This window comes from Chelonoidis abingdonii, chromosome 1 (genome assembly GCF_003597395.2).
Source record: "Chelonoidis abingdonii isolate Lonesome George chromosome 1, CheloAbing_2.0, whole genome shotgun sequence".
Taxonomy (NCBI): Eukaryota; Metazoa; Chordata; order Testudines; family Testudinidae; genus Chelonoidis; species Chelonoidis abingdonii.
This window is the reverse complement of record NC_133769.1, coordinates 259,807,720-259,821,681: the sequence shown is the minus strand read 5'-3', so window position 1 is coordinate 259,821,681 and position 13,962 is coordinate 259,807,720. Positions and strand designations below refer to the sequence as shown.

At 40.6% G+C, this 13,962-nt stretch overlaps 1 protein-coding gene across 2 annotated transcripts in view; it reads left to right on the top strand.

The window, feature by feature from the left end:
• MCF2L (MCF.2 cell line derived transforming sequence like) overlaps positions 1 to 6,137 on the top strand; it is a 48,158-nt gene extending 42,021 nt beyond the window's left edge. For both annotated transcript variants that reach the window (XM_032788434.2, XM_075061478.1), the window contains 4 exons: positions 2,630 to 2,757; positions 3,447 to 3,559; positions 3,702 to 3,805; positions 3,926 to 6,137. In XM_032788434.2, the coding sequence (XP_032644325.1) occupies positions 2,630 to 2,757; positions 3,447 to 3,559; positions 3,702 to 3,805; positions 3,926 to 4,005 (425 nt within the window). In that variant the 3' untranslated portion in view covers positions 4,006 to 6,137. The remainder of the gene's footprint in view (positions 1 to 2,629; positions 2,758 to 3,446; positions 3,560 to 3,701; positions 3,806 to 3,925) is intronic.
• Positions 6,138 to 13,962: the final 7,825 nt, after the last annotated feature.

Below are 13,962 nucleotides of genomic sequence, written 5' to 3'. Positions count from 1 at the left end.
GCCAGGGTCTGGGAACTCTGAGAGAGGTTCCCTGAGAAGATGCAGGGAAAGGTGAAGGCTGTTCTATGGGAGTCCTGCAGAGTCAGAATGGAAATTAGATGTCTAGTCCAGTACCTTATCCTCTGTAGAACTTTATATGGATTTGGAGAGAAAATTATTTTGTCCTGGTGGCTCAGATAATCCAAATCCAGTTCACATGACAGCTGCTGCTTTTTGATGAAAAAGCAATTTTTAATTCATATATTTGGGTGTGAGTTAGATCCTACAGCCATGTTTTTAGAAAGCACATACCTTAGAAAACACTCAGATGATGATACTGTTATATCATTGAGGTTCTGTGTCCTATAAAGTTTGTTCATTTCCATTTGTACCATTACAATACAAGCTGCTTATCCTGAGCTCCCAGCAAAGATTTCAGATACAATCCTTGAATAGACTGTTGATTTGAGAAAGCAAATAACCAAGAAACTAAATTTAAAATGTCCTGACATTCGCCCTGTCATGCACCTCTATCCCCATTTTTCCTTTCCACCACTCCGCCTTTCCTCTGCCCACCAAAGCCTTGGGAGGATAGATGGACTGTGCCACTCAGTTGAAATGACTGGTGTAAAACTGGTGCAAGTTCAGTCAAAATCAGGCCCTGTAATTGAATTATACCCTCCTACTGATTTTCTTTTCTAACAATCTCTTTTCTCATAGATTCTCTGCCTTTTTCTTTTGCTTCCTTTCTAATGTTCCTCAGGTAGACAGTTATTTGGGAAAAAGGGCATTTTTTTCTAGTTTGGTGTTTTGTCAGCATTGAGCTAGTCCTGCATGAAAGTAATAAGAAATCACTCTTAGACATTCTGTGGGCTTTTGTGTTTTTTCCCCAATGTGGATGTAGAATCACTTTTGACTGTTTTTTTTTATTTTTAACTCAAGTGCTACCCTTCATGAATAGTAACACTACTGTTACCTGAATTCCGGTAGTGTCTAGCACCCCAACCAAGATTTGGGGCCCAGTAGCACTGGGCGCTGTATGTACACATGGTAAGAGGTAGTCAGTACCCCCAAAGAGAGTGAGAAACAGGTTGCAACATATGAGTAGAATGATAATTGGCAAACACCAAGCTTAGTCCCCTGTTTTTGTTCTATTTTTGTAAATGATAGCCTGGAAGAATTGAGCACCAGGAACAGACCACAAAATTACTTTCTTCTATTATATTGTTTTTTTAATTTAAAAATAATGAATCTCACAAGCTCAGCAATAAAGGTAACTTTTAAGCTAAAAATGAAATTTGAGTAGAATGAAGCTGGAACTTATTACTCAGTTCTTTCACAGATGCAAGTTCAGTATTAACATTGGACAGGGCCAAATGGCTCAGTACTTCTAATCTTCTACCAGCAGCCCAACACAAGCAAGGTAAAGTATCAGTCCTGGGCCACATGAACCTATGTTTTTGGTGTGCTGTGGATTAGAGATTGTTTTGGCTTTACTCTGCTAGTACTAGAACGCTTTTTGTAACACGTATTGTCCGGACACATGGTGCAGGAAATAGAAACTGCCTCGTAGATTCCATGGAAAGCAAAAATGCTGGGTCCTGCCCCCCCCCCCCCAACATAAGTGATTATTATCATGTTTTTATATTTAGAGTTGGCTTGGGGAATGTTCCTCCTGTCATTCTTTTCACTGGGTATTAATTATGTAACCATTTGTCTTGAACAGAAATTTATCATAAAATTAATTGTGAAACTTTCCTAATCTGTTTTATCATGATTTGCTTTTATGATTAATAACCACATGCATATGTTTGTGGTTACTTTGTTCTTTTAAGGACCTGTTGACCTTTGTTTGATTTTATTTGGAAGGGCGAGTTGTGCACCCTGGATGTGATTCAGCATCGTAAATAAGTTAAATGGGTTAGCCTGCATTACTTGTCATGAGAAAAATAACGCTTTGCAATGTGATACATACATCTTTGTTCCTGGGGTGATTACTGCAACAGTTTTAATCATGATGAATTCTCATAGTATTACTGTGCAGTTTATCACCCCAGTTTGGCTTTGAACAATAACAACTTGATCTGCCTAGGTGCTCAAGTCAGTGACTTCAGTGGGAACTGCAGATACTCAGCAATTTGGAAAATCAGGCCACTATTGCCACCATCTGATTATCCCGTTAAGCTTCTTTGATTGTCACACCTACCCACTAGCCTTCACCAACAGCAACACACAAATTGGAAGCAATTTCCGTTTCTACTGCCTCCCAAGAAAAACAGTCATACACCTAGTGTGTGTGTGTGTGTGTGTGTGTGTGTGTGTGTGTGTAAAATAAATAAATAAAAAAATAAAAACCCACAAGACAGAGGGACTTTTTCTTTTCTGCTTATTTTCTTTTTAAAACATTAAGGCCCAAATTCACCACTGCCATAAAATAGCACAACTTCATAGGAATTGTGCCAGCAGTGAATTTGGCCCCAAGGGTATAAATATTTTCCAACCTAACGTTTTCCTCCCATTTCTACTTGATATGTAAGTAACTATTACAGACTTTGGGTGCAATCCTGGTCTCATTGAAGTCAGTGGGAGTTTTTCTTGTTTCTGGGACACTTTCGCAAAGTTAATAACTATAGGCTATTTGTTTACCAAGGTTGGGCTAAAACATCTCATTCACTTGATGCCTCTGAAGAAAATGATGGTTGGTCTAGTGCTGAGGACCCACTTAATTCATCAGATGCAGAGGAAGAAGAAGGAGGAGGAGGAGGAGAGATTAAGCTGGTAACCAGAAATATTTTCTTACCAATTTAGTGAAATTTGTATTGCTAATTAATATAGTAAAAGTATCTAGTACATGGGAATTTTGTTTGAACTTGCAGCAAAAAAAAAACCACGTTTGAAGTCCTTAATCAGGCAAAATTTAAGGTTGAGTTTGCGTTAAGTGCCTTGTGAAAGTTTTTTGTCATTTGGACTCATAGCATCTGCAGTTGTTTATATTACGTACAAAAGAACTGTGAAAAGTAACACAGGTGTCTATTGTTTACTGCCTCAGTAATGAATAATAGTGAGTTAGAAAACCATATTATCCAATGAAAGAGCATATATAAATCTCTGGTTCCCTGACTGGTTCACCTAAGCTTTTTCTGGACTTTAAATTTAATCTCCTGTTTAGAATCTGAATGAGGGTGGTGTTTGGTGTTTGTTTTTGTTTTTTTTAATTAATTGATATAATGGAGAGATGAACAGATCTTTCTCAGGAAGTCATTCAGGATGTTTGTGAGAATACACATACTGACTTCATATTTTGAGTGAATAGCAACATTTATTGTCCCTCAGAGTAAATATTCACCTCAACTTCATTGTGGTTTAAAAACAAATTACCCCTGCGGTACAAGTCAATATCTGCATAATATCTTTTATTTTTACTGTACAGTTTAATTTTGTTTTTGTTTTTCCTTCTGTGCATTTAGACTCCTGGTAAATACACTGTTGTGACTGATTATGACAAAAGAGGTTCTGAAGATCTTGCAGTGAAAAGTGGAGACCTCGTTCAGCTGATCTGTGAAGGGGAGGACAGAATTTGGTATGGAAAATTGTGTGTAGCTGCTTGAAAATGCACACAAATGCATCAGTTGTGATGTCATATACTTGGAAGAATTTGTGTGTTTGTATGAAGAATATATTTTAAAAAATTAAACAGTTTGACAGTAAAATTCTTTTCTTAGGTATGTGAAGAATCTGAGCACGGGGAAAGAAGGTTTGGTGCCAGCGAACAATTTATTGATGCTCATAGGCAACTCAAAGTCAGCTCAGTCTTTAAGCAGCTCTGGTAAGAGATTAATTGTAAATGTGGCAATGATCAGTTTAGCTGAACATTTATATAGTAACGCATTTTGAAAGAACAAAAGACATAGCATGTTTCTTGTGATTGTTTTCCCTCCTACTCCAGAATCAGGCACTGGATGCAGTACTTTGAGTTCATCATCAAGTTATAATGAAAGTTGCAATGCTGGCAGCACCAGCTTCTGAGACATCAAGGGCTAATGCTAACATTTCCCCAAGTTGCTTGTGAACTTCCAGCATCTTATGCAGACTTCTGAATGTTGGACTGAAATGGAGATCCAGCATGTATGTGTTGCCTGTCTCATGTTTTAAATGGTGATTTACGGAGCCATCCCTAGGAAGAGCTCAGTGAAAAGTATGTGGAATCTGAGATTCTAAAGAAAAGTAAATGATCTGAAATGGGATCTTCTAGAAGCTTCTGATTTGAAGTCTGAATCTCAACATACATTTTCCCATGGATATTGCCATCAGATTTCTACAGACTCACCATTTTACCACAACCAGAAGAAGAACAGGACAAGACAGGAATGTGTTCCTCTGTTGTAAATCCTATTGTAAAATAATGAAATAAAAATAATTGTATAATATAGAAATAGGATAAGAAATCTGAGTTTACAGTTCTCTCCCAAAAACCTTTCTGTAAGCATACTTCTGGGTTAATGCAGTATATGGAGTGTCTTTTACAATAACCAGGAATTAAATGTAGGTCCAGCCATTCTCTTGTCTTGAATTTTGAGCACTCTGCTTTCTGCAGTAAAATGCATCTTCACAGGCTATGATGCAAAAGAAATGGACAATTCACTGACCACAACATCATCAAAAGAAAAGACTATTTTATCTTTTCCAGCATTTTTTACTGTGTCCAATGGCCATTTTTGAGGTATTTTGGTCTCTGAACCAAGTTCTTTACCAAGAATCACTGTTTTTACATAACATTGGCAATTTAATAACATGTTTGATACAAAATTATTTTTCATTACTAAGGTACACACTGAAACACAAAATGTTTGTATTACTTAAGTGATTTCTTAATAATTTGTAATACAATGTGGTTATCTTCAGTTCTAACTGTTAAAAGATGATTGCAGGCAAATGAAACTGTACTAGCTACACTATAATGCTGAAGATTTATTGTGAGAATTAGAAACCTGAACCTTTTAGCTAAGGATGTATGTTTGTAGATTTACTTAAAAGGATTAAAAAAATTAAACAGTTGTATATTTTTTTCTATAAAATGGGAGGGTGGGGGCAATAACTTTATTTTAAAAAAATCTGGACTGTGTTGTGGACAAATATTTTAAATCCTTTTTTAAAGGGAGGGAAATCATAAACATACAGTTTTTCAGGGTATAATGTAAATGCTGTAAATTATCACCTCAGATATTCTTTGCAGTTCAGCCTTACAAATGCAAACTGTATCAATTTTAAAAATGTTTTGCTTATACTGGAATATCATTTTTTCCTGGTCTCTGTACTGTATTACTTAAAATAATCTGGAGTGTTGAGGGCTTGATTTTCAGAAGCACTGAGCACAGTGAGCTTCTATTGCAATCAGTGGGAGCTACTGGTGCTCAGCACCTAGAAGTCTATCTTAATAAAAGAAATCTAGATTTTACACTTGGTGATGTGAACAGCTAAAAGAGAAATGCCTCAAAAGAATGATCTTACTTTTCTAGTTTCCTGAAGGGATTCCTGACCCAGTTACAATCAAAATGCACCTGGCTGTGGCCAGTGCATAAATGTGTGTATAAATACATATATATGTATGTGTCTGTGTCTTTGTGTGTGTATATAATGTAAAAGATGTATTTATAGTCTTCATGCTGCTGAAAATGTCACTTTACAATTCATAAATACTTAGGTTTCTTGCAATACTGCAGTATGAAGGCTGGTCAGGGTTTTTACTTTATGCATCATTTCCAAAAAAGGATTAATCTGTTCCTTCTTAAATTATCTTAAACTGTGCTAGCCAGGACTGTTTAGCCTGATACGTGATAATGAAATAACAATGTGCAGAGATATTGGTTTGCCTTCTTGTTTGTAAATTATTTTGTAAATGATCTGTAACATAATTTACTTAAATATATTGCTCTCAAACAGTCCTATAATGAAACTGTCCTTTCAGCTGTCTCATTGCAGCATCCTTTCCATTATTTTGTGATCTTATACACACCATTGCACTTTAATACAGCACATTTCACCGTTTCCTTTTCTACATCTGTTGTAAATTATAAGTACAAAATCAGAGGTCGTTATTGGATGTATGAATGTTTGATGAATAAATTTCAGCATTTCTTGCTGGATGTCGTCAGTATGGAGGTGCTGTTTGCTTTATTGTCTCAAGGTGCTCAGACACGGTTGTGATATGTCATATAAGACCATAAATATCTCAGTAGAGCTCAACAGGGCTGTAATGGCTGACTTCAAAAACCAGGTTAACGCCTTCTGAGTAGACCTCACAATTCTACCAGAATGAGCCTTTTGAAAGATAACTTTTGTGTGTGCAAACCATTTGCTCTCTTCATTTAATCCACCTCTCAGAATTCCATTCCTACTTCTCCCCTGGTTTGCTCTTCCAACTCTGTCACTTCCACAGGGCTGGGGAGATGGGACCAGCCTGCTGATTGGATAATAAATTTAAGATGCTGCCAGGTTGGTTTGACAGTAGCCAGATTTCTTGGCTGCTTGTTGCAAATGTTTGTTTCGGTTTAATTTTGGGGCCTGGAAGGGGTGTCTTTCACAGATCTGGTTGAGCTCCCCCTGCTGGCTACTCATCAGACTGGTATGAGAGGATCCAAATGCTGACTCTCACATGCCTTTAGCTTGCTAGGGCTGGGCAGAGTTGAGATTCTGTCCCTGGCTTTGGGCCTGTAGGCATGCACTCCAGGTGCAGGCCTTGTGTTTGATGCTCTCGTAGCAGGGGGGTATCCTGAAGCGTGATTGCCTAGTTCCTGAAATTAGTGTTATCTTCCCCTAGCTTCCCCCGCATCTAGTGCCTATTGCCCAGGATCCCACCAAAGGTGTGAGCTTTTGGGTTTACAATTTGCCTCTTCAGGGATACACAGTAGTGAAAACCTACAGACAGAGACAGCACAGGTTTGTAAAACTCTATTACTCTTTACTTAGTAGAATGGGAAATACACAGAGCTATGCAAAATAACAAATACGCCTAAATGCATATCCCTGGCTCAGGTTTCTCACTACTCTGCCGAGTTCTTTGGACTTGGGGAGAGTCCTCTTCTCCACATGGGCAGAGCCAGATTCCATCTCCTGCATGTGGCTTCTCTTCATAATCTTGGTGTGCCCTCTCTCCTGTAACTAGCTCTTTCTAATCTTGGCTCATCCTGCACTTAGACCACCCCGTTGCTATGAAAGCCTGCTTATCTCTTTCCCAAATGTTTCCTGTGTCTCCAAAACCCTTTTCCCTTTCTTCTTCCTGTGAGTCCTTTTTAAAGCCCTGCTTTGTCATCTTTGTATTGTTTGGGAATTTTCCACTCTGTCCACTTCACCCTCCCTGCAGACTAATTGCAAAAACTAGCTTCAGCCAATCTCCTTAGCATACCCATTGTTTGGTTAGTTCACGCTCATTAATGATTCTCCATTGTCCCTGGTCTGGGAGGTACTGTACTGCAGCCCATGTCAGTAAATGGTGGATTCCACATCCACACACAGGCATTCCTAGATACAGCAATTTCATAACAACCAGAATTCATAAGTTGTACATAGACAAATCCCCCAAATTGTCATGGGGGGGCACCACTGTGAAGTCTGTCTGGAGGAAGGTGGAGGTCCCATGCCACCTCCTTATGCCTGTCATGATAGCAGCCAAGGTAGGAGAGAGTGGTTACTAAACTCTTAATTTACTGCATCTGAAGAAGAATATGCTTTAGTGCTCAAAGAGTTAATGGTATCTTCAGGGCACCCCACTGTGTCTAAGTATTGGAAGGCAGGAGGTGATTTCACACTAAATTGAGATATTCTAGGCTAGACCTTTGACCAACCACTGCCATGTGTCAAAGCCAGGTTTAATTTCATGCCCTCTCTCCCCCATCCCCACTGGATATGCTGCTGAGACAGCACTTCAATTCTTTGAGTCAAAGAGCATATCTTGTGTACTCAATAGTGGCCTCTGTGTAACCAATTAGAGAGCCCCAGTAACTGGCTCCATGAGTCCAGTGCTCCTGAGCTACAGACTGGCAGCCACAACATCGGTTCTGCAGCTTTAAAGAAACATATTCCTAGGCCAGTTTTAGTCCAGTGGAATGTGAAAAAAATCATGTTTTTATACAGAACTTTGAATAAATGACAGAGGCAGCTATTTAACTCGTTTCCCACTGTAACACCATAGTTTCTCTTCATGTTTCCTGTATTCTAGATAACGCTCAAAATAGAAGCACTCTCCTCTAGTGGATACCAAGCTGGGTTTCCAGGGAAGACTTCAGGATGAGTTCATTGTACTGTGTAGAACTATATTCACTGAACTAAACTAATTTTTCAGATAATCAATCTCCAATTCTTCAAAGACTACACTGGCTTCCAACCCTCTTCCAGGTGCTATCTAAGAGGTTTATTTTGAAATATGGTATAAAGTTCTGTCTGATACGCATCCTGGCTACCTGAGAACACTACCTCCCTCCATAAACATAGACACAAAAATTAAGATTAGATTTGTGCAGATCTGGAATTTGCTTCTCCCACTCACTCTAACAAAGCAGAGTTTGACCTTCAAGACTTGGTGACAATCCCATCTAGATACTGTACTACCTAAATGCAATTGATAAGGTGCAATAGAAATACCTAAGATGTTGAAATAGCTCCATTTGTTCAGTCTTTCATCTATGGGAGACAAGTGGGAGGTTGGCTCAAACTAAAGTGGGAATCCATTTATGTTGACGATAGTCCAGGGGTAGGCAACCTATGGCACGGGTGCCGAAGGCGGCACGCAAGCTGATTTTCAGTGGCACTCTCACTGCCTGGGTCCTGGCCACCAGTCTGGGGGGCTCTGCATTTTCATTTAATTTTAAATGAAGCTTCTTAAACATTTTAAAAATTACTGGCACCCGAAACTTAATTAGAGTGAATAAATGAAACTCGGCACAGCCACTTCTGAAAGGTTACGAACCCTGCACATAGTCAATATGTGTTTAGTTATTTAGTGTGTGACAGTTTCAATATTGCTGGTTAAAAAAAAAAAAAAAAAAAAAGGCCTTTTCTGGCAAGATAAGAGGATCAAGATCTCTCTTGGGGATCCATAAACGTGGAATAGAAAGGCCATGTTATGGCCTCCAATGAAGAAGCAATTTTCAGAGCTGTTATAGCTGAGTGCTTGGTAAGTGATCTCTGTCCTTTACAAACAGCTTGAAAGGATAAGGGCCAGCTGCTGCATGAGACTAACCTCAGGCCTTTTGCCAGAGATATTAACTTTGCTCTATTTGTTTTTGTTCTAGGGAACTTTCAGAAACCCCCTTTTAATTCAATTTTTATCTAATTATTTTTAGAATTTATCACTGACCAGTCAATTTCAGAAAAAAAAGTTAAGACCTTTCAGACCTTTTAAAATAATCTTATTGCAGTGTTGCGTGTGAAATTACATTTGGTTAGAAACAGGGACCAAGATATGCTGTTCACTTTATTCAGAAGGGTTGTGTTTGATCTTTTTAAATGGCATCAAAATCTTTCAATCACTTTTCACATGACTTTGATCGGCAGTAGTTGGAAATCTGGTCAAATAAATTGTTCTCTTAAGATTTCCACCATCCTAAGATTTTGGCCTGATCCAAGCCAGAACTAAATGCATACATATGGCTAGATGTCTTCTCCAGAAAAAAAACTAACAAGGTGGATTCAGAACAGAGCTTTGAATATGTGAAATTGGAATTCAAGGTTTGGCCAAAATTTTTATTCAATGTGTAGATCACCTCTGAGATGGGCTCAAACAAAATCCCAGATTTGAATGTCCCCTCCCCCAATTTTGGAGTGTTCAGCACGCAGATCTCTGTTTTGCAGCTTGAGCCCACTACTTATACAAATACTAGACCAGTTAAGTACTAACAGTAAAAGGGTGGGAGGACAGAAGGGGGAGACCCAGTACATGTAAGAAGTTCAGGTACCACCCACTAATACCCCTTTCATCAGGAGAGTCCTAATGTTATCTGTAAAATGTCTCTAAAAGGGCTGCCATTGAGTTAATTTAGCAACAAAGCATCTGCAGTGAGAGAAGCTAAAAGATTAACGACAGGACAGGACAGCTGCAAGGGGAAGTAGATTGTGTTTCAAAACAGTTTAACAGCAAATGTTTTCTGGCAAAAAAAAAAAAGCTGTAATAAGATGAAGTTTTGTGGAGTTGTGACATTATCCAGGACAATGATGTCTCGCAGAAGGCGGCAGTGCTCCGGTGATAACAGTTCTGCCCACTGTTAGTATAAATTTGAATGTCTGCCCTAAAGTCTCATTATACATACAGTGTTTGTTTCTAAAATTAATTTAACATTTGATGTTTGCATATATTGGCTCTCTACTCTATTTGGTTCTTTAAAAACAAGTAGCTAGCAGCTCCTTTGTCCTCCTAACAAGATGGTGAGCATACACATGAGAGGGAAAAACTAAACCCAAAATAACAGATTTCAGTTCCAAGCCGCCACAGTGAGTCTGTTTTACTAAAAAATGTCATTTTAATAGAACTGGAGCTAGATGCCAATTGCTTTAGGCCACACTCCAGACTAACAAAAATCCAGTGGCACAGTGAGCCAGGACCTGTTTTTGACTCCTGACCAGTCCCTACAGTCCAGTGTGGGCGAGGCTGATACAGAGGAAGGAATCTCTGGTAAGTTTGCAGTTTGCTTTGATATTGCAGGGACACATTTGTTCATTTACTCTTTTATGTGCACTGGGATGTCCAGTGAATCTTCCATCGAGATTGCAAGGAAACTTTCCTGGAGGTAGTCTGCAATCTTCTGCCAAAGGTTTCCGGGGAGGGCTGCCCTATTTCTTCTGCCATGGTAGGACACTTTTCCCACACCAGTCAGCAATTAGTTCAACAGGCACCGATGCAGCACACAGGCTAACAGTATACGGACCTGGTCTGCAGCAGGATGCATGCACGAGCAGTTCTCTTTCAGCCTCTGTTACCCTCGGGTGAGACATCAGCTAAAATCTCCACCACCTGTGGAAAACAGTGCCAGTACTCAGTTCAGTTGCCCTAGCCACATGTAGTCGTGCCCGTGAGGTATCACCCCACCTTACTGTCCCCACTCACCCCCTTACTCACTATAGCTGGGACTGCCACCATGCTCTGAATCCCAAGGAGAAATGTGAATGCAGTGCTTTGAACTTGTGTGCATCAAGGGGAGCGAGTTCAGTGTAGCACGTTCCCATTTATCTCGTGAATACACTCACAATAGAACCTCCGTTCATCTTTGCAGCTGGAAACGTGTCCTTTAGGGTCTTTCCATCAACACCAGTGGAGCAGCTCAGCCAGATGAGGAGGAGAAGGAAGAGGAGGCAGGATGACATGTTCCAAGAGATCCTGCAAGCCTCTGGTACTTCAGATACCAAACACAGGGCTTGGAGGATCAGCCTCATAGACAGCATGGATGGGGATCGAGCAGAGAGGAGAAGTGCAGCAGGAGATGCTAGCAGTTCTCAAGTGGCACACAGAAATGCTGGAGACTCTTGTTGACCTTCAGATTCAACAATCCCATGCTTGCCTCCCTCTACAGCCCATTGAGAACTGCATTCTGGGACCTCCCTATAGACCCCTGCCACACATTCTACCAGCCACCTGGGGCCACTGCACTATCCCGCTCACTCCATTGCAGGGGAGAATACAAGCAATCACAGCCGCACATACACTGACATTTGAGAGACGAGGCTGATCTGTGTGTTTGTGAAATGGAAATGAGTGTTCTTTTCCCTGTATTTATAAAGTTTCATTCAGTTATAAATGTCTGTCTGGATTTGGAATAAAGGTCTATTTATGGAAACTTAAGTCATCTATATTAGTCACAACATATGCTGGCTTGGGCTGCAATCATTCACAGATAATAGCAATGGGCACATTTGCAATGTTATCACTACATACAACACTCATCACAAAGTTCATACTCGGGCGCAAGGTGGTCTGGTGGCAAAATAGGGATATGCGTGCCATCTATTGCCCCACCGTAGTTCGGGAACCCTATGGCTGCAAAATCACAAAACTCACATGACTGGAGTACTGTCATGGATAGATATAAACTGTTCAGGAGGGACAGATGAGGGAGAAAAGGTGGAGGAGCTGCATTGTATGTAAGAGCAGTATGATTGCTCAGAGCTCCAGTATAAAACAGGAGAAAAGCCTGTTGAGAGTCTTCGGGTTAAGTTTAGAGGCGAGAGCAGCAAGATGTTGTGGTGAGCGTCTGCAGTAGACCAAGAGACCAGGAGGATGAGCTAGACAAGGCTTTCTTTGAACAACTAACAGAAGTTCCTAGATCACAGGCCCTGATTTTTAATGGGGGACTTCAATCACCCCGATATCTGCTGGGAGAGCAATACAGCAGTGCACAGATAACCCAGGAACTTTTTGGAGAGCGTTTGGGACAGCTTTCTGGTGCAAGTGCTGGCAGAACTAACTAGGGGCTGTGGTCCTCTTGACCTGCTGCTTATAAACAGGAAAGAATTGGTTGGGGAAGTAGAAGTGGGTGGCAACCTGGGCAGCAGTGACCATGAGATGGTCGAGTTCAGGATCCTGACAAAAGGAAGAAAGGAGAGTAGCAAAATATGAACCCTGGACTTCAGAAAAACAGACTTTTTGATTCCCTCAGGGAACTGATGGACAGGATCCCTTGGGAGGCTAATATGAGGGGGAAAGGAGTCCAGCAGAGCTGGCTGTATTTTAAAGAAGCCTTATTGAGGGTGCAGGAACAAACCATCTCGATTTGCAGAAAGAATAGCAAATATGGCAGGCGACCAGCTTGGCTTAACAGAAATTTGCAATGAGCTTAAACAAAAAAAGGAAGCTTACAAGAAGTGGAAACTTGGACAGATGACTAGGGAGGAGTATAAAAATACTGCTTGAGCATGCAGGGATGTAATCAGAAAGGCCAAAGCACAATTGGAGTTGCAGATAGCAAGAATGTGAAGGGCACTAAGAAGGGTTTCTACAGGTGTGTTAGCAACAAGAAGGTGGTCAGGGAAAGTGTGGGACCCTTACTGAATGCAGGAGGCAACCTAGTGATAGATGATGTGGAAAAAGCTGAAGTACTCAATGCTTTTTTGCCTCAGTCTTCACATACAAAGTCAGCTCCCAGACTTCTGCACTAGGCAGCACAGTATGGGGAAAGAGGTGAGCAGCCCCCAGTGATGAAAGAACAGGTTAAGGACTATAGAAAAGCTGGACATGTATCCAGCCCCATGGACTTGTGCAATGCATCTCAGGATGCTGAGGGAGTTGGCTGTTGAGATTTCAGAGCCATTGGCCATTCTTTGAAAACTCGTGCCTTCGGGGAAGGTCCCGCATGATAGGAAAAAGGCAAATATAGTGCTCATCTTTAAAAAAAGGAAGGAGGAGAATCGGGAGAACTTCAGACGGGTCAGCCTCACCTCCGTGAGGGAAATTTTCCTGGGAAAATCATGGAGCAGGTCCTCAAGGAATCCATTTTGAAGCACTTGGAGCAGAGGAAGGTGATCAGGAACAGTCAAATGGATTCACCGCGGGAAAATCATGCCTGACCAACCTGATTGCCTTCTTTAATGAGATAAATGGCTTTGTGGATATGGGGAAAGTGGTGGACATAATATACCTTGACTTTAGCAAAGCTTTTGATACAGTGTCCCACAATATTTTTGCCAATAAGTTAAAGTAGTATGGATTGGATGAATGGACTATAATGTGGATAGAAAGCTGGCTAGATTGTCGGGCTCTGTAATAAGCCTCTGTCCCAAATCTGGACCTTAGCGTCCAAAATCTGGGTGCTTAGCATGAACCTCCAAGCTTAATTACTAGCTTGGATCTTGTCTTGCTGCCACCAATCAGGATTCTGAGTACCTGATAAAAACTCTGGTCTCCCCAAACCTTTCCCTGGGGGACCCCCAAGACTCAGATGCCCTGAGCCTCCAACAAAGGGAAATAACCCACTTCCCTTCCTGCTCTTTACTTCCTCCCAG